The sequence below is a fragment of the Blennius ocellaris genome (assembly GCF_963422515.1).
Source record: "Blennius ocellaris genome assembly, chromosome: 18".
NCBI classification, from domain to species: Eukaryota; Metazoa; Chordata; class Actinopteri; order Blenniiformes; family Blenniidae; genus Blennius; species Blennius ocellaris.
In genome coordinates, this window is record NC_137667.1 from 5,305,896 (window position 1) to 5,331,657 (window position 25,762).

Sequence of the window (25,762 nt, forward strand, 5' to 3'; positions counted from 1 at the left end):
AGTTTTAACCTCTACGTCTGCTTTGATAAAACTACAACTTTTGTAAAACATCAGCATTTCCCATACAGATTATTGTATTTTTCCAGCTATTTAGTGATCACATTTTAATTCCTTCATTCAAAATCAGCCATTGCGATTCATTCTTCCTCCTATTTAAATCCACATTAAACCCAAATAAAAGCCCTTTTATTCCCCCCGATCCCCAAGGAGTGCATGCGCTCATGTCTTCGCCTGTCACTGATGTTTGATCTCTGTCCTCCTTGTGGATGATCTTACTGCTGTGGAACATGAGACAGGAATGAAGATGCAGTGAAAGTAAAAAGAAGATAATTCATAGAATATTTCATGATGTTGTTGGCCATCTCATCATCATCCCAGAAAAAAAAATGGGTGTTGACAAACGTATTTAGTCAGCAAAATGAACATTAGGCTGAATTGGCATCTTTTTCTCTGGTCATGGAGTTTGGACAGGACAGGATCAGAAGTTAACAAAGTCGGAGGAGGAAATTGAGCAACTATGCCGAGACATTGGGTGAAGGGACGTTACAAATTGTAAGCACGCACGTTCTTAGATTGTAAAGGGAAAAAACATTGCAATTCCAGTCTTCTCACTGGGCCATTCATTCAGGAATGGCTGGCTTTTTTCATTTTTCTTTATTCTGTAAGCCACAGGTTTGTAAGTGTCTCATGTTGTGTCAGTTAAGTGAAGTCAACAAGAGAGGCCAAAGGAAATCAAAATATACCTGAAGAGGCTTTGCTTTATCTCCCTCACCACTCCAGATTTAGTCATGTTATGTTGATGCCAAAAGAGAGCAGATTTCTCTCCCTGATTGTCCAATTTCCTTCTCATTTTCTGGCAGATCTTTGTCTTCAAAGCCCCACAGTCATCATGTGCAGTCAATAGAGATCCTTTATTTTCCTGAAGATTGCAATCATGTTGACCACAAATGAAAAGCATTTGCTTGACGTCCAACAATATCAGACATCATTTGAAGGACACAAAATGAGATGAATGAAATTCATGCAAATCCCTGAAAAACACAGTGGTACTCTCAATAATGATGTGGTAATTTATGAGCTATTTCCTTAATGTGCAAACACAAAAGTGAATAATTGTTTGCGTCTATTCAAGCTCAGGAGATGTGTCGATTTTTGTTTTTTTTGTCTTTGTGTGTCGTTACCGTTGGTCCGTCTCGACTGAGAGGTTCGTGTCAGTTGATGTCACGCTTTGAGTATCGGGTGTGACGTACTTGAGCACTTTCACAGGTACGAGTATCTTTGCACAGCATTGAATCCCAACGCCTGACACGGGTATCGGTGTCTGTGCAACCTCAGAGGAGCAGTACATCACAGGGAAAGCACTGAGATATAAACCACACAGACTCTCATTCACAATCTTAGCCACTGGTAATTTAAGATCACCAAATCAGCTACTGCATATGGCTTTGTCATACTCAGGAAGAACATACAAATTCTACACAGAAAAAGCCCCCACGCCCAAAACTCAAATCAGGAATATTCTTGCTGTAAGTTGAGAGCTGGAAGTAATGATTTCCAAATCCACAATTTACTGTAATTAAGTAGTGTTTTGTTTTTTTTTGGGTCATTTCATTAATACTTTTGTCAAGTACAATTACAACATCATGTAATTCACTCTGCTTTTTGCAAAGCCTTTTGTAACAAATTTGAATACATGTTTAAACCTCTTTATTTTGTAAGTTGTGAGTTTATACGAAATGTGCTTTGAATGTAGATATGTCATACAGGGGTGCTAACTGTTCCTGCTGCTGATAATGCAGTTAAAGTATCGGCAAAACACTGCAAATATTCCAGCATTGTGTCAGTAGTTGCATTTGTGTAAAGCCTGTCGGTAAATCAGCAGCTTAGGCTTCCCAGTTGCATTGGGAAGAAGCATATTTGTTTTTTTTTTCTGTGTTGAAAATAAATGTGAAAAACGTCCCAAATGACGGTGACAGAAGCAGATGGTCTCTGTCAGGTCTGTCAGAACTGACGCTGCCGTCATCAAGATTCATTCAATGTTCCGAGTCTCTGTACTCAGAAAAAGATAAGCAGTCGCTCCTCAACATTCTAAGTTTCACATTCAACTTACCTGAAATTATGGATTTCCTCCGGATGTGTTTTTGCTTGGAGTGCTGACTCCAGCTGCCCTACAGGTATAATGAAAGTCTGACAGAGCTCTGGCTGTGCAGTGATCTGTGAGAGGGAGCACTGTAATGAGTTCTTAGCGTCCACCATTAGATTATTCATGATAAAAAATGAGGAATACAGAACTTGCATAACTGCTCTTTTTAAAAATGAATCCCTCACTTTTCCCTTCGCGTCTGCAATGCTCAGCTTCCCTCTGCGTCATGCGATGATTAGCATTGGGTGTGAATGTTCGGACGCTTTCCCAAGACACGAAATGAGAACCTGTCAGCACAAGTTATTGCTGATGTGCTGGCATTTCGAAAATGTCGTGATATATGCTCCTGCGTCTCCCCTCAGTCCACCCTACCGTCACTCGTTTCATGTCTCACTGCTTCAGGGTTAATGAAATGCCCCTACTGAAGAGCTGGAATGAGGGATTGTTAAGTCCACATGAGCTTTGAACCTCCTCCTACTCATTCCCCTCGACCTGTGCCTCGCCACATGAGCGCCACGACACGTCGCGCCCGTGTGGAGCGGTTGTGGTAAGCTGAAGCGTACTCCAGTCAAGATGTGATTATTTTTTGTTGTTCTAATTTCATTTCTTAACCATTATAACCCTCAGTCAAACACATGTAATGGAAAGAAAAGGGAAGAAAAAAAAAACTTACCTCAAGAGGGTTAACTCCTTAACATCATACAGTTTGAGTTATTAACCGGTCTCACTTTACAAACTGCGTCTGCCGGAGCTTCCTGGATGAACTGCATCACACAGAAGCGAGACGAATGGCTTGAAGGAAGATACTGAGCATCATTTTAGGAGATGACTTGGATCTTGGCACACTCAATCAGAAGCAAACACCCTCAGCCGAGATTGTGTGACTTACAACTGCAAAGTGGACACACACACACACACACACACACACACACACACACACACACACACACACACACACACACACACACACACACACACACACACACACACACACACACACACAAAGCCAAATGTGTGCACAGTCAGTTCCAACCCTCTGGCCGTTGATGCATCACCTGACAGTTGACTGATGAAGCGCTGACCTTTTACTCCTGGCCTTGTGCGCAATTCTACGCCTCATGAAACCACGGTGGTCTTTCCTCCACTGACACTTGAGCGCTCAGATGAATTATAACCACGGAGGCGAGTAATAAAAAGATGCAGAGGCAGCAGGCCTTCCAGATGAGAGGATGCAGAGCAGGATGCAGATAGCGCTGGAGCGAGGGAGACGGATGCCCCACAATCAAAGACTCCCTCCTGATCCCCTCTTCTGATTCCCCTGCACCGTGCATCGCGTGCTCTCCCGCTCACACTCACGTTCTTTGATCATGTTTACAATACGCCTGTTTATGAGACTTTTATCTCTGGCTTATCCTCGGGCTGCACACAGTGGCGTAGTGCCCTGCACCCCCAGTGCAAAAAGTTATTAAAGCAGTTTCCACACTGAAGAAGCTCAAAAAATAAATATAGAATTTGCAGAGCTTTAATGAGAGTAAACAGTTGTGCTGTTATGAAAGACTGCCTGAACCGATCGCACCTCGACAGAAAAACTTCTACATGGTGTCCCTCTGTACAAAAATCCTTCTGTCTGTAGTTTCCCACTATGCTTTTGTGAAGTGGAGGATTTTTTTGCTGTTGCTTTTGAACTGATGTTGGTGTTTCTGTTTATACACCCCTTTGTATGTGTCTGTACCGCCTTTGTATGCAGCTTCCGTAATCCATTTCGCTGCAGGTTTCTTCTACTTCCAAACACAGAAAAACTTTGATTTCGATGCTGAGCCTTCTTTCAATGTTTTTTTTTTTTTAATTCCTTCCATTTTTTAATCTGCTTATTGAAGATACAACTGGCATAAATGTGTTTTATTGTTTACTTGATGGATTGAGTACAGTTCTATTTACTAGCATGTACATTGTTTTGGTTACAGTTTAAGCGGCGCATACTGAAAGTAAATCAAATCGAGGACAAGTCAAATCCATACCGCAATGCCGTTGGATAAAAGAGGCAGGCAATACGTGTGCGTCTACGCCTGTGCTTCAGCTGCAATCTGACGTATCTGCTCGCTTGCAGAAGGAGGTGTCTCTGTTTCTATGCGATTGCACATGTGTGTCCGGGAGTGTACGTGATTAGGATGGGCATTTACAGAGAGCGTCTACGTTTTGGCATGAAAGACGGGGCTCTCTCTTCTAATGGGATCAATGTTTCAGTGCTTTCCGTCTGTGTAAGTTACGATGTGTCTAATGTTTAAAACATGCTGTGCAGATGCAGTGTGACCCTCTTAAATAAATGACTGCACCGCCGAGAGAGGGACTCGTCTCCAGATTAGCTCTGCTTTACCCTCGGTGACTCACACGGGATGATGACACACGCGTAACAACAAATGTGCGCACACTTGCACTTGGACACGCACACAGGCCTCTCAATAACAATGACATGAGGGTAACTCAGTTATGCCATGTTACCAGACAAATACATTCCGCTACACATAACACATCTGCGCCATATTTGTGTGGCAGAATAAGCTCATCACATCCCATAACTTCCTTTGAATTACCTGAGGGTTATGAATACCTCCTGAACACAATCGTACCGCTCTGTTAGTTAAAAAGGGTAACCAGCAGCTGGAGGATCTGTGTCTTGCTCAGAACCTGCAGCACTGCTCCTGATGTCATGTCTCCATATGTCACAATGCATTGCTTTGAATAGTGGTGTCAAAGTCAGGATTCATGCTGGTTGTGCCATTATTTGTTGTTTAGTTTAACATGTTGGGCATAAATCCACAAGGAGCGGAAGGTATTGTATGTTTCCAACAATATCGATTGTTATGTATCTGTTGTACAAAATGTGCATCCCAGAGATGTGCCCAAAATATAATTAAATACTTCATGAATAGAGTGAAACTTGTCACAAAACTGCATGTCTGCTCATTGTCATAGGATGAGGGAGGAATAAGCAGATGTATGAATCAGTTTTACGTGGGTTATCTTGTTGACACGAAGGGGAACTATTATGTTCATTTTCCCATCATGGTGTGCTTATGGAACTCCACAAGAGAAGATTTTTTTATGATTCACAACTCTAAAAAGAGACTTTACTGATCTTTACAGAACTTTCATCTTTTCGTGGTGTCGATATGCGTTGGTGTGGGGTTATCGCCTTTGCTCGCATAGCCTGATTATCCTGAACTGAAAAAAGTGCTAAACAATGAGCACTTGTGTCTATGGCGCCATCAAAAGTAAATTGTCATGTTGTGTTTCTGAAGATGACTTACTTTACCCCTTCTAGAAACATCCTATATTTGACACTTTGTCTACTTTCAGCTTGAACACCCGTCACTGAAATGTTACATTTGTTACCGAAAACATTGCTACTTCCCTTTAAACATCCTGTTTGATTTTTTTTTTTTTTTTTTGCAAAGCCCTGCTTTAAAAATGCAGTGTGAACTGCTGTGAACTGGCAGGGTCATTAAAAGTGCAGCCATCCTCAAGATACCAACCGAAGTGCCTTTCTTTTTCCACTCTATGCTGTAAAATGTAGGTCTAGTGAGACATGGAGACATTTAATAGAAAAAAGAGAGGCTTTTCACTTGACTCGGTTTGTACACCAGCGGCACCATCCCTGAACAAGGCTCTTCTCACTTATTAAAGCAACTATCCTTGACTCCTAATAACTTATTTCAAGCGCCTCAGTGTATATATTTTAAGCAGAACACTTTGTAACAGCAGTAAATATTGCAACTGCTTGTTTTGCAACACGAGTCAGAGCATTGATACAGTCACTTATGGAATTGTAATTTAGAAATCTGCATAGCAACACATTACAAACAGAAGAGCTCATCCACCTATGTAAATTTCAAACTGGGGCATTTATTGCAGACATTTATTACCGCGGGTATCTGTGTCTAACAAAACTGCAGTACCCAGAGTTTAACTCCTGACTTTAGTTTATCTGATTTCTTTCTTTTCTTTTGTTTTATCTGTTTATCTCTCTCACTTATCCTTTATGTCTCTCCATACCTGGGGTAGCTAACATCACATCCACAGGGCTCATTAATCACAGATGTGTCCACAGACTTTGGATTGTTAAAGCAAGTTGTGATGAGCAGGAATGAATGATGCTGTCTGCTTTAGCAAATCTGTTCCCCGTCATTTTGAATAATTCACAATGTGAGTCTGAGCCTCTTCACATATATGAATATTAATATTAAAGGTTAATCATGCCTCCATCTCGTATACCGTTCATACAACGTGGAGCCACTGGGAAGGGGGTTAATCCCTGCTCTCGATGGACAGATCAGGTTATCACACTCTCATATTCAAATTTAGGGGCAGTTTAGAGCCACAAATTAACCTCAGATGCAGATTTTTTTTTTGAGAAAAAAAACAACAAAAACTCATGCATGCAAAGGAAAAAGGCTCCCAGGACTTAAGGTGAACCATTCAGCTCCAATTATTCTGAAAGGTTGCAAGAACTAGCCTTTCGTATTTAGTGTTATTCTTGAAGTAGCCCTCAGCTTCAAACAGGTCGATGACCTTTGCTCTATACGAATATAACTTCAAATAAAAAGCTGAATAAATGATTACAACAGTAATCCTCTGGTTTCATCTGTCTTTATCCTGTTTGGTGGCGTGCGTGAAAGTAGTCGGGTCTTCATCAATCATTCATACTGGCATTTCTTTTGATCTGGTGTCTGTGTGGGTCTTTATACTTGCGCTTCACAGGTGACCATTTGTGTGTGTGTGTGTGTGTGTGTGTGTGTGTGTGTGTGTGTGTGTGTGTGTGTGTGTGTGTGTGTGTGCGTGTGCGTGCGTGCGTGTGCGTGTGTGTGTGTGTGGGTTTTGAGTCCTCCTGTGAACTCTTGTGTGGATGTGTGTGTCCAAACCAAACCGTCCATCCATGCAGGTGACTCTAGACAGGTGCTGTGCTGCGGGTTTGCCGACCTGAAGTCTGGCTCCCTTTTCTTTGCCAAACCAAATCTCTTCCTCGTGCCCAACAGAGTGTGACATGGTTTGAGTGCACAGCTGCTGACAGGTTGGGGGTCCTGTGACAAACTAAGACAGGAAGCCAGAGAGTCCTGTATTTCCTCCGGCTGCAGCTCCACCTGAATGTTAAGTGTGCCGAGTTCTTCTCATGCCGACACACTGCAACTGCTAACGCGCCCTGTGAACGCCTGACCAAACACGTACTCTCAAGCATGACTGCACAGATACGTGACACAGTGTCACAGGCAGACGCTCACTGGTCCGTGACTGTGTTTTACAAAAGCTAGGACCTCGCACTGAAGTAGGTGGCAACGCACAATGCCATCCTCTTGCTTCAAACCACAGAATCATCTCGAGTCCCATCCCACCTCCACCCTTTGCCTGTTTGTATCGAAATTGCCCGTCTTTGTGGTAACGGGGAACTTCGATTCGCCTGTAATGGCTTCCACAATGCACCAGCCAAAATGACATTTTGCCCTTGTAGGTAAGACCCCTTACTATTTAAGTTGTGCTCTCTGTTCATGGCTGGTTCAGACGCCTCTCTCCTTTTTTTACTTCTCTGCCTCCTCGTCCTTCCATCCTCACTCCACCTGCCGTCATACAGTAGCTCTTTCAGTCTTTTCCCAACATACCTGCTTATGTCTCTCTTGCTGATGTGCTTTAAGTGCCTGCAGCCTCCTGCCCGGTCGGCGCTCTGTCGATTGCACACAACAAGATGAGCCATATGTTCAGCTAATGGCTGCAACGTCACAGCAGTATCAAATTGTATTGACGTTCAAACGCTATAATAAATGAAGTGCGGTATGCAACTTACTGTCATCCTATCTGTTCTCAGAAGTCTTCAGCTTCTGGACGTCTGCCAGAGCTCCTCTCTGAAGGGAGCGTTTGGTACTGTAGCTCTGAGTTCATTGAAAGTCGTTACTTTGATGAAGCTGGTGGCGTTCCAGATACTCCATTGAACAGGGGCGCATTTCCATTCAAATCCACAAAATGGGATTATTGTTTAATTGATTGGTGGTCGTAATTTACCACCGTCTCCACACAGAGGGAAATATCCCACTTGAGTCCTGCCTCAAGGACTTTCCTATGTGGAGTTTGCATGTTCTTCACCTGCATTTTGTTTTTTTCCAAAAGCGTTTTTGATGTGAATAGATCCTTCAACACGAAATCTGCTACTGCGCTTTGTCCAACACGGTCGGAGTGAATAGTCTTTCTGCTCATGCATGAATCGATGGACAATAGCAACAATGGCTGTCTCGAGAGTGGCATGACTCCCACTCCATATTCTCCCGGCCTTAATTATTAAGGGAGAGATTCTTCAAGGCTGCAATTGTTTCCCTCCAAAAACTCTAGTGTGATGATACTGTGTGCCACTAAGAGTCGCAATTTGATTGGTGAGTGTTGTGTAGAGGACATTTATCAGCCTGACACAGGACACAATGTTCTTTGTTTGATTGGTGAAATTGGTGGGAGCTCATTTGCTTTCACTGCAAAATCCTTTACAGGGCTTTTTGTTGTGTTAATTAAGCCAGAGCAACCATTCTGTATGCCATTTGAGTACAAGACAAGAAGATCATTGTTATTCCTCTCTTGCACCTCGGAGGCGTTGTAGTTTGTAATTTTATGATTTGCACCAAATCAGCTGCTTAAATGTACATTTTCCCAAATGAGTTTTGAGTTAAGTTTTTACTGAGACAATTACTACCTCAAAAAGAATTCTTCAGAGTTGTTGTCTCTGAGGGCCTGGACTGCTGCCAGCAAATGTTGTTTTCCCACAACACAGTTCTCACAACAACCCTCTGGATCTGTTGGCTAATAAATGTTTTTCAGGGAGTTCAAAGTTATATTTAATCTACAGATTGTCTGACTCAGAGTAGAGACTTTTTCTTTTCCAGTGAATGTGCAATCCTCTGTTTAAAACTTTTTTTTCTCTCTGAGTAACAGCTACATCCTCAGCGGAATGAATCCACTTGTGATTTCAATGAGTCATTGTGCCTCATTTTCTTCCTTGTGCCATCTTTCACCATTTAACTGAATATGTAATGAGACAGCAGAATATTGTCTCTTGTAAAACCACCACAGATTTCCATTCATTAAGACCAGTGGACAAGGAGCGCTCTAAAACCATCATAAGTTAGCACTGTGTATTCAGGCTTAACATATTCTATTCACTTAGAAGCGTTTTGAGGTTATTGTGGTGATGAGCTGCGTTATCCTCAAGGGAAACTATATCAAATTGGCTTGAGTGTGTCGAGTACCGCGAGCAGCAAGTTAATATCGAAACATTTGAGTACAATAAGGTTGTGTATTGCTTCAGTGGAGAGCTTACATGTTTTCATTACTGATATGATGGGAGCACTGTTGGGGGAGAAGGGCTACTATCTGACAGCTTTTAATCCTTACTAATGTGACATGAATAAGGTACACATTTTTGGTTCAACCGTTTATTGCTTCAGGTGTCGACTTCGTGATTTGTCAACTAATTGGGTGTGTCTTGTGTGTGAAAACCACAAAGGTCATACGGTCTGGAAAGCTGTGTCGATGATAAATAGACGCCACAGTAAGATTTTGAGGACCTCTCAGCTTTATTAGTGCGTCGTTTATACAACAACGTTTTAAACACTCAAAGTCTGTTGTCGTGTAAAGGAGGAAAAACAAAACTTTCTGGAAAAGCTCGGGCTGCGTCTCTGTGTCGGGGGTTTATATTGTATTTCATGTGTGCATACATGCATGTGCAGTTTCATTAATTTAACTTCAAGTTTTTAACATACAAACTACATCATAGACATAATATATATATATTTTTTTTACCAGTAATAGCAGTTCAACAAATCCAGCACTGTGCATTGTTCCACAAATAAAAACTGCCTGTCATGAAAGCTGCCCCCACTTTGTGTTTTGATATGCCGGAACCTTCCACTGACACCGTGGTTCACACTTGCTGTAGCCTTCCGCCTCTTGTCCTCAGCCCGCCTGTGTCCGACCACTGACCTGCTCATTAATCAAACAAATAATCCATCAGATGAGCTCCAAAATGCCAACAGGTTTTTATCTCAGGTCAGCGCTTCAGTGGGTGATTTTTGTTTTGAAGCAGAATCGAGTCAAAATACCATGACACAGAGCAGCCCTGTCTCGCACTTCCGAAGGGGGAAAAAAAAAAACAACAAACCGTCGCTGTCTTTTCTTCCGTAGCCTGTTTTTCGTCATTTTGCCTCCCCACGGAAGTTTAGTTTGAGCTGTTACGTTTTGGGATGTGCGTCTGTTCCACTACACCGGCGCACAACGGCATTTGTTGAATGTCTAAATATGATCTTAATACCGTGTGTCTGTGTCATTTTCAAGGAAGCCAAGCTGCGTGAGCTACTGGACGTCAGCACACTGGCGGGGAAGATGGAGAACAGGATGCTGACGGTGGTGAGCGGCACCGACATGGTCAACATCACCTATCTCAACTTCATGGCGTTTCAGGAGGAGACTGCGAAGGTAAAGACTCTGCGTGCATGCAAAATGACAGAAATGAATGCTCTATTGTATTGTGCAATATAAACCTTGCTCATTCAAATCCCGGTGAAAGAAACAATCTGAGGTGTTTCAATTTGCATCTGCATTCTTGAAATTGCTTTTTATGGCGATGTTACGAAGGTTAATTAACAGGGGGAAAAAATGCAGCAGAACAATATTTCTCAATTGGATGTGTCCTTTATTTGTCAGGGTCAGGGTTCACACTTTTACCTCATTTAAGCATCATTCATAAATTATCTACGGAATCGGAGAATATGTATTAACAAACGTCTTTATTTGTTCGTGACAGATGGAAGGAATAATAAAGCAAACCGTGTGTGTGTGTGTGTGTGTGTGTGTGTGTGTGTGTGTGTGTGTGTGCACGCATCCATTCATGCATTCTGTTTCCCTGCAGGAATGGGCAGAGGAGCTCTTCAACCTGGCATCTAACCTGTTGGTGCAGAACATGTCCAGAGAGGCCTGCCTCGAAAAAGCGTAAGTCATGTGTATGCACACACACACACGCACGCACACACACACACAGAGGTGTTGGTCAGATCTACGCTTAAATGAAGCATCGCCTGCAAAAGAACAATATAACTGATTGAAATCTAAAACTAGGCTCCTTTTCTTTCCGGCACAGACATCTTCCCAATACAAACCTCTATTTGTAGCGCCCAGATTGCAGCAAAAGCTATGCTGGAGGCAACTTTTGGCCTCTACATGCTGTGTACACACATAGCAAAGTTCACTGCATTTGGGCTGCACTGTACATTTAATGTATTCAACAGGAAACCCTGAGGGCTTGGTGTTTACAAAGGTCACCTCACCACACATCAATAAAAGCAGGAAGAAGTAGGAAAAACAGAAGAAAAACAGGATAACTAAAGCTAAAATGCATGTATAAATCTCTGATGCAGTCTGTTGCTGCTTTAATGACATATAATATCAGGTCATAGACAAGAGCTCCTTTAAAAAAAAAAAAAAATCACTTTCCAGACTTGAGCTTCTTCAAGCGAGAAGGAAAATAAATGTTCAGTTCCAACTTAGTATATAATTTGACACCGATATTTATCAAACGCACAATTAGTAATCCACAGATGTATGTTTCTAGCTTGTGACAGAGTGAAGCTTGTGCAGAGCGAGCGTAAATATCAATCTGCAGCATTGCCTTGTGCTTTGTGGACTCTGCTTTGCAACAACTCCCCGCCTGTCTGATTTTTATCAGCGAACAGAAGCCATTACTTTGTACCCCTGAAGAGACTAATGGACTTTTGAGACAATAAAAGTGGCCATCGACCACACAGCACAGAGAGAGTTGAATAGGACTGCATGGAGCAGGTCCGGAGTCAGTCACTCAGTTGCTCACAGTGGCGGTTGTTGTTCACTGCTCGCTTACAAATAAGGCAGTTCTCCGCCGTACCACTGCTGCAGCGTGAGGAGGCTCCATTCCCCAAAGTGATGTTGATGCATCCCTGCGTGTGGTTAATTCCTAGCGCTTGCTCTTAAGGCTGCGATGTGATTTAGCAGGGGCGGAATATATGTGCAGCAACAGGAATCTGGGCAGAACCCAGCATGTGTTCACATGGTTCTTTGTAACAATGTTTTTGGGTTTTTTTTTTCTTTGAGATCAGTACAACAGAAACAAGTCAACTCTGTGTATCACACAGATCACCAAACGTAATAAATATTTACCATTGTAGATCATACACTTTGTTCTGCAGCCTTTCGTCTTTCTTTTGTTTTCAATTTTTCAAGACTACACGCCACTGTAGCTTACATTATCTAAAAAAAAAAAAATAGAAATAAGATAATGCCTCTGACACAAAAACCTCTCTGGCCCTCTTTTAACCGTTAAAGCCATCGGTGACTTTGCCAGTGGCAACAGGGCGGCTTTGTGAAGTGGACACCGTAATGGATATTAATTATTAGCCAGCAGCCACTTAAAGCCCAGCCTGTAATGATAGCTCCTGTTGCAGCTATGCTATTTATAGCCCAGGTTGCGCTGTCTGTGTTGTTGCGACTGCTGCTGCTGCTGCTGCATGGCTCTTCGCTGCCAAAGCTGAAGACTCCCAGGGATTAGCCGCGTTTCTGACCCGCCATCTAAACACAAGCAGGATGTCTGTGGACAGACAGTGTTTCTTCAAATGTCACATGAATTTGGGAACATGCTCGTGGATAGACATGAGAATCAGATGAGTACGATAATAGATCAAGTAAACACACTTGTAGAATTCAAACAGAGCAGAATTATCAGCTGCTTCGTGCGGTTTAAGGCGTGTGCTCTGTCCAATGCAGATACACTCGGCTGAAGCTGCAACTAAACCCCGAGGGACGAATCCCTGTCAAGAAGTAAGTCTTTCTGACTCATCCGTCTCTCCCTTGCCACCTCTCTGCTCCTTTGATCAATGTGTAGTTTCCTCTGCATTTTCTCATCACTCCCAGCATGTCAGCACACACACACACACACACACACACACACACACACACACACACACACACACACACACACACACACACACACACACACACACACACACACACACACACACACACACACACACACACACACACACACGCTGTCTGCGTATATGCACATTCATCAGAATGAATTATCTTATTTTCCCTTTCTCCGTTTCTGCTTCTTCTCTGTGAGAGTTTTTCCTTTCCCTTTGTGCATTTCAGTTTTGTGAACTTTGCTTTCATTTATCCGGGAGTTTGTCATCACCTCAGTGAAAATCCATCTCCATTAGTCAAGTTGAGGCTTTGAGGCAGGCAACAGTGAACTTCAGCGATAACCTCCCTCAGAGCTGAGGAGGGAAGCGGCGGGCGTCGACAGGGAGGAGGAGAGAGACACTCCTTGTCGTTTAGGGAATTAACCTCCTAGCTTGGAGGACATGTCAACTTGACTAATGTCAGCTTGACTCTGCCCCCCCCCCCCACTGAGCATACAGTTTGTGCTCGTGAATCCGCGAGGCATGCCTCCGCAAGTAATTAAAACAGGCCATAGCCAATGGAGACAGACCAAAACATCCTGCGGTAGCTGTGATGGCACAAGAGGTCGTTGTAGTAAATCACAATCACTGCTCATATAACCGAAAATAAAGCAGAACGCGGTAGCTTGACAGAGGGAGAACTTCCTAGTGTGTCTCTTCGTTGTCAAATGGACCGAAGTACTCTTTGATATGACGCTTCGCGTTAAAGAAAACGCACAAAAAAAACTAACTTACATATGCATCTCTTTACCCGAGAGAATAATGAGCCTTCCTGCTGGTATCAAATTTATGTCATTACCAGTGCAATCTGAAATGATAATGTTCATGGAAGTGATAATGGCAGTAATATAAGAAATAGCTGCAGTTGTTATATGTGCTCATCCCTGTCTGGGTTTTGTACCATTCTTATTAGAAATTTTTTTTATGTGCGAGGTATTTTCCATCTGAGGTTTATGTGCATATAAATCTGTGTATGCAATATTCGAATCAGATGATATTTACATGAATATTACCAGTTCATTAAGGATTCCTACAATGCATAAGGAATTTCTATCCATCTGCTTATTTATCAGCCAGTGTGTTAAAACGTAGACGAGATAGCTTCCCAACGCTCCGGAGCAACTGAATCAATTTCTTTTTAAATTGTCTCTGCAATAACAGAAAATGACTGTACAACCTTGATGTGTGTAAAATGTATTATTTCGGAGCCGTGCGACTTCATTACTTAAGGCAAAGTAAGCCTTCCTTTATCTCTGTATTCCTATTGTGTGCACTGTATATTACATTTTCCATGCTGCATCTCCTATTTATCTGTCATTCTGTAGAGTCTCCCTGGAATTTGTGGTCTCTCCTATCTCGTTCACTTCTCCCCATGTTAGTGTATGTCTTCTTCTCACATTTCTGCTGTTGTGACAATAGCAGCTTCTCACATTTTACCTCTAATATGAGTCGATTAAAAGCTGCGACGACTTCACAAGTTTGACACAGAGGATCGGGGTGAAAACCTCCCCATCTGTGTGGAAGTTTTCTGCGATTACTCACAGGGTTGTGTTTTTGTGTCCCTCCAGTATCTTCAGGATGTTCTCAGCAGACAGGAAGCGAGTGGAGACGGCGTTGGAAAACTGTAACCTCCCTTCTGTCAGAGTGAGACTCAAATACTGATGCCCCCTCTGTTTTTAGTGTTACTGTCTCCTCATATTTCCTGGGGTCTGTGAACCTGCTCTCCATTTGTGTCCCTGGCCCTCTATCACATCCTGCCTCTCTTATCTGCGTCTATCAGCCTTTTCATCTCCTCCATCCATCCATCAGTTTGTTCTCTGGCTCTTCTGCTCTTTCTCCGCACTCCCAAAACAGCAGCTGATGGCTGCTTTGCTCGTTTGTTTGTCGTCTTATTTTCTGGGTGTCTGCATTGGCTTCCCACACTAGACTGATTTAGCTTTGGCAGTAATGAAACAAATAGAGCCAGTGGGAGCAGTAGAGATGACAAAAGCTCTTTTATCTTTACCTCTCTCAGACATCACTCGAGAGAAGCTGCCCTCTCACGCAGGGGTGAAAACAGTCCCCCGGCACACTCGCAGCCTCTGCTCTCGAACAGTACAGTAGCGAGCAATTTGCATCCGTGAAAGTGGAAGAACGCTGCTTAATGCAGTTCTGAACACATGTTGAAACATATGGATGCACAATGGAGGAGACACATAGTAGCTGTAATGAATGGCTCCTGAATACAAACAGAATGAGCACACACACACAGAGAAATACCAACACTGACACACAGAACAAGCCATACGTAATTATCCCAAGGAGAGCGCAGGAGGTAAGACGTGTTGCCGGATGAAGGTCCACTGGGATTTGCTGTTATTCCATTGTGCCAGTAATTACAGCTAAATGGTATTGCTGTTAATCCCCAGGATGTACACACTCACATACACAGAGTACTGTGGATTGTACCAAGGTCTTGCGAATGACTCAGTGAGTTTCAGCAGGGCTTGAGCTGTACACCCCCCCACCCCCACCCCCAACACACCCAACCCCACCCTCACCCCCAACTCCCACTTCTCGCCCTCTCTTTCTCCCACTCTTTTCTCAGACCGTGTGGTTCTGCTCTGCTTCTCGCTGCCACAATACTGTGCTGATCCTTCGTCCTACCTGCGTGGATCTGAGGGCTCTATAGCTCTTTGGCTGTAAAGAGGCAGACATTGCCTGCTAATTATTTTGCTACAGAAAGTGCAACATTTCAATAAGAGGGTCAGGTAGAACAGCCCACGTTGAAAGATTTGTGTCTGACAAACATAAGTGATTTTGAAGCAGATGTATGCACTATAAGTGGCAAAAAAGCCCTTGAAGTAAGTTGCAAAAATGCGCTTTACACAACTCACTGCTCTGTTTATTTGAATACAATTGTGAAAAGAGTCTCTCTTCCAGGACCACATACACAAGAAATTTACAGATTTTCCAGAGATGCTTTATCATGGCCGACATCGTAGACGCAAATGTGTAAAGACACTCCACAGCCATTCATATGATCATTTTATATGCATTTTTTTTTTTTTTAAGGAATTCTTTTATTATTTGCGTTTCTTCACCTCAAAGTGAAATATCTAACAACACAAAGAAGAGGAAACTCCATGGTGGAGATCCAAACAGAAGCAGTGATCTATAACTATTAAACAGATGGCGAAATAAAGTGAGTTATAGTTGGAAGGTTAAACTGGGCATTATTCATTTCCATTTCCAGAGGTAAATAACCTCGTTTCTACCTTGAAAATTAGACACACAAGTTTCCAAAGTTTTCTTGGTTATTAAAATTTTACATCTGACACATTCAGCAGTGAACTTTTGAACTTTTTCAAGGCAGTATTTAAAACTTAAACTCCTTAATAAGCTCATTATCTACAAAAACAGTAACACTCGATGAGTCTACTCCATTCAGTTCTCATTTCTCAAATGCTGTGATTACCAGCAACAACTGGCGCAGTTGCAAAGGGTTTACAAAGCAACAGTTAGAGTTAACGGCAAAACAAGTTTATTGAGGCAACAATCAAGAGGATGCATGCGATCTACCCACATTAGAATTGTGCAACACCCACCCTAAAAAAAAAAAAGAGCTGATTTTGCTGGTGCAGTTGTGCAAACCGTTCACTTGTCGGGTCCATGCCCCACAGCGAGAACATGTACATAAAACAGGCCACCATTTCTAGGCCACCTGCTGCCCTACATTTTGCATGCGTGTATATATGTACACTTTTTTCCCTGACTGCATGTACATATTTGTGCCGCAGAGTGACTCCATCCCCCAAGAAGATTTCACTCCAGAGGTCTACAGCATGTTCGTGAGCAACATCTGCGCTCGTTCTGAGCTGGACCACATCTTCTCTGACGTGTGAGTTGCCGACTTGCCTTTAAAAATGAAGCCCAGCCGTAGTTTTTTTTAAGGGAATGTGTTTGTAATGATTTGATCTTCCTCTCATTTCTAACCAGCTTGTTAATGGGATTCAGCCTTGATGAGACAATGTGTTGCAAGTTTGAGACACACCTGTTTATACCCATCAAGCCCATTATATGAAATTAATTAGTACAAGGAAATGTGTTGTAATGGCCCTGGTTTAGATGTCTTCAGCCGGGCCGTTTGGCCCCCCGTGCTGCAGAAGCAGAGTTGCCTTGTGGCCCACAGGAACTCAGAACCATCGGCTGAGGCAGCGCGCCAGCTCCACCCGTGCCCCTCTAAGTCATAAATCTAGATTTTAATCACAGTTAAGTGAGATGGCAGGAGAGCCAGGAGGATAGGGAGAAGATAATTTAGTGAAACAGACTTCGATATGAAAGGCATTTTAATCAAATCTCATAATTTACTCAACACAACATTTAATCCTCTGGTCCTTTGCACATCCACCGCACTCCCTCTCCACGTCTCTTTGCGCTTTAATTACGGCTCCGCCCCTCCATCTTCTTCTCCCCTGTTTCATTTTCTTTTTTTTTCCTAAATTCTGCGCTTGTACTCACAGCTCACTGACTTTGTGTTTTTTTCTTTCTTCTTTCTTCATCAACGCCAGGGGGGCGAAGAGTCGTCCGTATCTCACAGTGGAGCAGATGACAGAGTTCATTAACAACAAACAAAGAGATCCTCGTCTGAACGAGATCCTCTACCCTCCTCTCAAACCAGAGCAGGTCCAGCTGCTGGTGGACAAATATGAACCCAATGCGTCGCTGGCACAGAAAGGTCAGTAGCTCATGTTTCTGTCGGCACAGCCATGCTTATGTGCACACTGAAGGACATGTGGCACACTCTCACCGGGCCCTCCGAACGCAGGTCAAAGCAATTCAAGTAGTTTGGTGTTTTGTATTGAAAAGCCTACTTGAAAATCACAGATTTCAGCCCACTTAAACACCGTCTATTTTGAGGTTTTTAACATCCTCATCCTCTTCCAACTACACTCCAAGATGCCACCTACCCTCCTTTAGCCCCCCCACCCTTGCCAAGTTTGGCAGGGTTGTTGCCATAGCAACTTCTGTGTGGCGTCCAAAGGTTTTACAGAGTGAGTGGACGCAGTGGGGTGCCACAGGGGGGAATGTTCGTCTGTAAATAGTCGACAGTCCCCAGTTACACAACCTTTTAATGGAAATGCATCGTTTTAGCATTTTAGTTTCAGAAAAGTTTGGCGTTTCCATGGCAACATTTAGAAAATGATGGCCGCTTACATGAAAATGGTAACAATGTTGAAAACAATGCATTTTTTTTGTGAAAATGCTTGAAAGTATAAGTACAAGTACATTTGCATTTGCATGGACAAACGATGACATTGGATTGTTATTCCAGGTGACTATGAACTATAAAACTACCCAGGGGAATATGGAGTATGGGACACTCTGGAGGCTGCCATTGTTGTTATTGTCCATCTCCTCGTGCATCCGCAGAAGAAGTATTTACTATGGCCATGATGCCCATGTGCAATACCAGCGTTTCCACTGTCTAACCAGAGAGAGAGCCCCTTGTTGTATTTTCCCTCGTTTCTACAGCAATAGAGAGATGGAGTGTTTTCAAAGAATTCCACCTTGGAAGATGTTTCCAAAGAGTTGTGTTTTCATCGACTCCAAGCACCGTTGCCATGCAAAAGGACGGTTACTGTGTGTGACCGATTAGCGGGTTCAAACATTCCTGAGCCAACAGAGTACAACCTATTAACTTGACGAATCTCTTCCTGGTCTGCAGACGTGCCTTTTTTTCTCCGTCTCGCCAGTTTTGTTTCAAAACACGATCTCCAGCATGTATTATATTGACATCCTGAGACCAGCTTGAGTCGGGTGGACATTCATGGCCTCAAACCCTGGAAGATTATATGGGTCGGCTGATTACACATGTTCACACTGACCCTGCACACTTCGAGGATTGTGAGGATTAGTGGGTTTCCAGGTCAGTGTGAAAACGATTGATGGCATCTTGATGACACTTTGAATGGTGACCGGCTCTCATCTGCAAACACACTCCTCGCTCAGTTCTACGTACTAACATGCTACTTGTTCCTCTCACAGTATTCAGCAGGGATACTCTTTTCCCTGTTGGCCTAACACTGTTGGCGAAACACTCACATACATGCTTGGTGTGTATTCATACCCTCGGGAGACATTTTTGCTGACAATTTTTTTGGATTATCGGAGAGGGATTACACATTACAGTTAAACACAGTCATACATCAATGTACGTTAAAGATGTATACACACAGTGTTTATACGATTCATGAGTCATGATCTTTCTTTATCCCCCCCCCCCAATTTTCTGTCTTTGTTTGAATCTGTCTCTAAAAACAAACTGCCTGAATAAGCATTACTTTGGCTCTCTTGAAATACGCACACACCAAAGATTTCATTCGTGCAAGTGCCAAATAATCCAAATATTAATGGTCACTATGGCAACTGAAAGAGCTCGGCGCGCTTCAAATTGAAGCATAGGTTTGACATATTAAGAAATACACTTAGAGGCTCGGTGGTGGGGTGTTAGAAGATGGAAGATGGAAGATGGATGAATGGATATATCCATGTAATTCTTCAACTAATGGTTAGTTTTCCTCACAGATTGGCCCAACTGGAAGGTGACATGTAAGTCACAGGTGCATTTACTATTTCTTATGAAGGTATATAGGAGGCTTTGTTGGCTCTTGAGGTTATAACATCTTGGTGACACTGTGTGTCTGTCTCTCTCCATCAGCGGGATATTTAGGAGGGTAAAGTCCCTCAAATTGTATATTGGGGTGAAAATAAAGCAAATGCGGCACAGCCCCAAAAAGATCATTTATTTTCCTAAATTTGAAAATTTACACTTTATGAGGCAAATGTTTCAAATACCGAGGAATTCAACCAGTTTTAAAAGCACAATTTGATCTCAATCTAAATCCTTATATGACATTTGTATGCACAACAATCTGTTGGAAAGTGTATAACAGACCAAAATAACACACATTTCACTGTTTCAAGCTGATAATGTGGGGGGGGTTTCACTGGATTTCTATAAAGTATTGGCTTCACCCAAGCAAGTCCAAATGTTCGATAATAAAATGTGTTATCTGCAACAGAAAGCCTTGACTGTGAAGGCAACCCTGTTCGCGTTATCCAGGTGAGCTCGGGGGGGGGGGGGGGGCAGAGACCGCAGAACAACAACTCAGTGTTTTCCTATTATATTACTGATAATCTGTGTTGTTTATAGGCTATTATAATGCCCTTTCAATACACTTGGTGCCTGTGCATGCTGCATAAATACCCCTGTAAGTGACCGGTGCTCATTCCAAAACTGCAGAATCACAACATCAGAATAATTCATTAAGAAGTGAGATGGATGAGTGATCCAACACTCCTGGACACGCTGTGCGTTCATGTTGTATGAAGTGTCAGCGGACAGGAAGCTGCCAATACTGGAGAACATCCCACTCCAGATATCAGGCGGCGAACGCTTGGATGCGCCAATTCAATTATTTTTTTTTTTTAATCTCTGCTGGAAACCATGTTACATAAAAGTGCCAAAATGGGGGTCTTATTTTACACCATGTTGTATTTACCGCCGAGCAAATCACTGAAGAGATATTCCCCATCATGTTAGACCACCAAATACTGAACATGCCCTGTTCACCTTCGTATATTTCAATTATCTACACGCCAGTGTTCGACTCTTTCCTTCTTCATGGCCTGTAAGGCAAAACAAACTCAGCAACTCACATCCTATTAAACTCCTGTGAAAAACTGTAGAAGAAAATATTTATCAATCCCAGAGGGCGCTTTGAGATTAGATCTGCATGTATGGATATTCTTAAAAGTGGAATAGTAATTGCACGCCCCAGGTATCAGGCTTCTTAAGCTATGCTGCATCTGAGCTGAACAGGATCAAAATAAATTGCAGAATGAGTACAAATTATGCTTCTCAATATGTAGTAAGATGGTCATCATCCTCCTTGAGTAAATATAGAATCACATTACTGTTTGTACCTACTTTAGACCAGTTTAGCATAAAGTTATAGAAATGTAATATCGAGCAGCATAGCAATATATTTAACCTGCATGGTATGAAATTAAATCAACATTTATAAACAAAACAAAAATGAAAATAGTCTTTTATTGACATCATGATTATTCCTGTTGAATGTGAAATTTTCATTTGTAATTAATCAGCAAAGACTGTAACAGAGCTTGTAAGCCATAAGCGTTTAGAATGCAGTCCAGCCAAGTTGAGCCATGAAAGAAACCAAAAGCACAGAATTTATGCATAATTAACAGGAGACACAGTATGAGCTGATATGAAAGCAGGCAATATGGCATCACGCGGGAAAAATGTGATGTCATTCATGTCCCCGCAAAATAATTGAAGGTACAAAACAACAGTACTTAAAAGCAATGCGAGGCTTTTTGTTTTTTGGCGAGTTGGACCTTTTTAGATGTCTGCCCAGGGGCACGTTGTTTCATGAAGCGACCATGAGCACACAAGTGTCCTCTCAGTAATCCCTCCTGAATAAAAGGCCTACTTCACTCCCTTTCATGTGACAAAATGAACCACGCCATGCTAATTTATTTCAATTTTTTTCTCATTTTCTTTTAAACCGCGCTCACATATTCGGTTTGACTGCTGAAGCTCTTCAGCTCTGATCACTGTGATGTGCTCCTCCTGTGATGTAGTGTGTTCATCCTGTCCCAAGCTCTTTGGAAGCGTGCCCTTCCCTGTCCCAGTGACAGATTTCCCCATGTGAAGTATTTATCTAGCCAGAGGAAATGCTGCCATCTGCTCCGCAGAGAGGTCCAGAGCTCCACATGCTACCTTCACACACACACACGCGTGCCCACACACACACGCGTGCCCACACACACACACACTGAGCTGCACAGTTTTGCTCTCCTGAAGGACACACATGCATATAAAAATGTCCATGAGGTGATGGGTGGCTGCGTGCCTACCTATCATATGCTCTTCAATTGCACCACAAGGCTGCCTATGTACGTGTGTGTGTGTGTGTGTGTGTGTGTGTGTGTGTGTGTGTGTGTGTGTGTGTGTGTGTGTGTGTGTGTGTGTGTGTGTGTGTGTGTGTGTGTGTGTGTGTGTGTGTGTGTGTGTGTGTGTGTGTGTGTGTGTGTGTTTATATGCACCAAGATATCATCCCATGAAGTTTTGCATTGTGATCCCAGTATTGAAACTTTTTTTTAGCTAATAGAGTAATCCAGCTTGCTAAGCTTCTTTCGAAACTGCAATTCTTAAGAGTGTGGCCAGTAGGACAGAACGTTTTAAATCTCCTGCATCGACCAGTCGTGCATTACCACCACCATTTTTATTTCTAACACTGTGCATTAAGTTTTATAACAATCCAATGCGCTATTTGGTCATTTTACTCAGATTGATGTTTGATCAGATCACTTTTAGTCCATGTCACAGCAGAAGAGAGGAGAATTGGCTGCACTGTTGTGCTTCGTCGCTCGGATTAATGTACCTCACCCTTCCGGAGGTTTTATTGTCACACCGTTCATCTCTTCAGGCTTTAGCCATTGTCCCTGACTACTTAAGTCTGTGTGTACTGAATGGCTCAGCCATTGTTTAAAGGAAGATGAATAGAACGTGAGCTGCAACAAGACATTTAAAAAACCTCAGAAACACTTGAGTGGGCGTTTGCCTCATCATCCCACCTTCACGAGTTTGAAGAAGAAAGCTCTTTGTGCGTGTTTTAGCGTCCATTTGTTCACCTCTGTCTTACATATTAGCAGCAGAATAAATCCCGACTACAGTTTCTTTCCTCGCGGCTCAGCAGAGTGTAACCATTAGTTTAAGATTTTTTTCTTCTTCTTCTTTTACTTTGCCTCGTATGCAGCCTTTTGTAGAGCTTCACCTTTGCAGTCTTGCCTTTATGTTAACACCTGTAGGTTCCCGCTCAGGCGCGCATATAATCCCTGCTATGTTAACAGTATTTTTACGTTTGACCTACAAATGTCTTGAGAACTCGGGTGTTGGTGTGTGTGTGTGTGTGTGTGTGCATGTGTTTGTGTGTGCGTGCATGCGTGGTACAGAGGTCAGACCCCCGCCCGGCTACGTCCTGGGAGTCATCGGGGAGTAAGACGCACTGTACGAGCGAGCTGGGATGTCACAGACAGCAGCCAGCGTTAATTAGTCCAGCAACTCTGCAGAGGGCGGCGTCGCATTAATTAGCATAACGCGGCCGGAGGGACCTGCTGCACTAGTCAAGCTCGCATCACTTAGCATATTTAGCATAATTCCACGTGAGAGTGTGTAGGAGGGCGGAGGAGGTGTTTTGGGTTTGTTTTTTTTTACTCGGAGCGCGCACGATCTGTTCAAAATGTGGCCCGTGCAGGTGCGCTGTGTGTGTGATGTGTGTGGAGACGCCAATGTGGAGCGAGGACGGTTTGAACATTTTGAGCTTTTCAGCAAGTACTTATTACTTATTTATTCAGCGTTATTCACTTTTCAGGTTCAGCAAGGACACGAGCTCGGTGATGACAGCAGAAAAGGCAAAGCTTAACATTAGTAACCTAGGAAAATAATGCAAACAAGGGAAGAGTAAGTGCACGGGCAGCTCAGTGTATCAGTTAATTGCTGAACTTATTGTACTCAGTGTCAATGGTAATTCAACCCACCAGAGCCTGACATGTTGAGAAACACATTCACTTTGTAATCCATCAGTTTATTTGTTTTTTTGTGGGGTTTTTTTTAGTTCATGGCTTCAAACTAACTGTTCACACCTGCAAACAAAAATTAAACAGATATTATAAACCCATCACAAATGCCAAAAGCAAATAAATAATGTCGTCTCAGTGTGGCGTTAATCAGCGACTATGATCGCAGTTGTAATGTGGCATTTAAAAGCATTTGTAAATAACTTTGCAGACGTCTATTTGAGAACACCTGCTGTATTTGTGTTTATGGTGTTGCAAACACTTGACTTCACTAAGCTCTTTTTTTTTATCACGATGTGTGTTTTATGTCAGGCAATGTAAGGAGTCAGTCAATATACTTTATGAGAGAAAGGAGATAACATGTTTTATTGAGCAGTGTGAGGGTGAAGGGCGTCGAGGGCCTTGCTCAAGGTATTTTTGAAGATAAGTCAAGCTGTGTTCAATATGTTTGATGTTGCCAACAAATTATATGAAAAGATCTAAACTATGTTTACCTGGAGAACATTAATGACTTAGTTTTCCTGCCTGCAGGAGGTCAGATCTGCCAATTAATTTCCACCGAACAATCTGAAGATGTTTTTTTTTCTTGAATAATTGGCTGAATTACATTCTAAAACCGCTGAATACTTGTATTTTTCCACTAAAGCTTCTCAAACCGCAGTATATATAGTTTATTTGCTGTTGTTTACAGCTATGGATTAAAACCAGTTTGGTGTTCTCATATCTTTTTAAATTGATTCCAAATATGACACGGTGCCCTGGAACAAACCTATAAACAGTGCAACTATTTGTTGACATTTTAATTAACCCCCCCAAAAAAATTAAAATTAAGAAAATGATGGTGTGTGTGGCTCTTCCACATACTTCTGAAGAGGATGTTTGTTCAGTTAAGAAACTGTTGGCAGGATCTCTTGTTTCTTCAGGCTGAAATGATCCAATCCACTAAATAATGCCAAACAGTCAACAAGAGTCAACATCACAGAAAAGTTGTTTGGCATTGGCAGAGGAGATTTGACAAGTATTTCATTCTTGCAACCCACATAATCATCTGTGTTACCCATCCCACGAATGCAGGTTTTATTTTACAAATACGGCATCATTTTAAAGAGAAAGAATTGGACTTTGCAATGGAGTTTTCCGGCAAAAAGAAATGTTACAACAAAAAAGAGTTCGACAAGAAAAAAAAACCAATCTGACCTTTTTCTTCTCTGCACCAATGTGAATATTGCTCAAGATCAGAAGAGTTATGGACAGCTGGACACATTGAGTTGTCTCCAGGGACGGGATTTGGATTCTGGACATCTGTCCGGACTGAAGTGCACTGTGTTGTGTTCCTGCAGGTCAGATCTCGGTGGAAGGCTTCGCCCGGTACCTGAGCGGAGAGGAGAACAGCATCATCCCCCCTGAGAAGCTGGACCAGAGTGAAGACATGACCCTTCCCCTCTCCCACTATTTCATCAACTCCTCACACAACACATACCTCACAGGTACACACACACACAGACACACAGACACACACACACACCACACACACACACACACACACACACACACACACACACACACACACACACACGCACACACACACACACACACACAGACATAAACAAACTTCTTTTATGTGGAAAGAGTGGCATCTGCTCGGTTTTCCTGCACATGCTCACACTCGAATTGATTTAACTCCTGACTGATTGCACAGGTGTGTCGTCTACTCCTCAATAAACAAACCGATCAGTCATTCATTTACAAACACAATTATAGTTGCACAAGTGAGCACACTCAGCTTTTCACCTTTGCAGGTCAGTCAATCAAACGTGCCGGTGCATACCAGGCCCCCCTTCCCGGCGTTTCCCCTCAAGAGGTTATCAAGTCGTGCCATGAGACTCCATTCATTGATATTCATGGGTTAAATATTTCTTTGGACTGGTAGTCACAGTAACTGGTTCCCAGCAGT

At 42.7% G+C, this 25,762-nt stretch overlaps 1 protein-coding gene across 1 annotated transcript in view; it reads left to right on the plus strand.

Annotated features, from left to right (window-relative positions):
• Positions 1 to 25,762, plus strand: part of plcb1l (phospholipase C beta 1-like) — a gene marked incomplete at its 5' end in the record, with an annotated part of 110,584 nt that overhangs the window by 51,738 nt on the left and 33,084 nt on the right. The window contains 7 exons of the mRNA XM_080514485.1: positions 10,505 to 10,645; positions 11,079 to 11,158; positions 12,962 to 13,015; positions 14,727 to 14,802; positions 16,938 to 17,038; positions 17,709 to 17,875; positions 25,149 to 25,295. Coding sequence (XP_080370611.1) covers positions 10,505 to 10,645; positions 11,079 to 11,158; positions 12,962 to 13,015; positions 14,727 to 14,802; positions 16,938 to 17,038; positions 17,709 to 17,875; positions 25,149 to 25,295 — 766 coding nt within the window. The remainder of the gene's footprint in view (positions 1 to 10,504; positions 10,646 to 11,078; positions 11,159 to 12,961; positions 13,016 to 14,726; positions 14,803 to 16,937; positions 17,039 to 17,708; positions 17,876 to 25,148; positions 25,296 to 25,762) is intronic.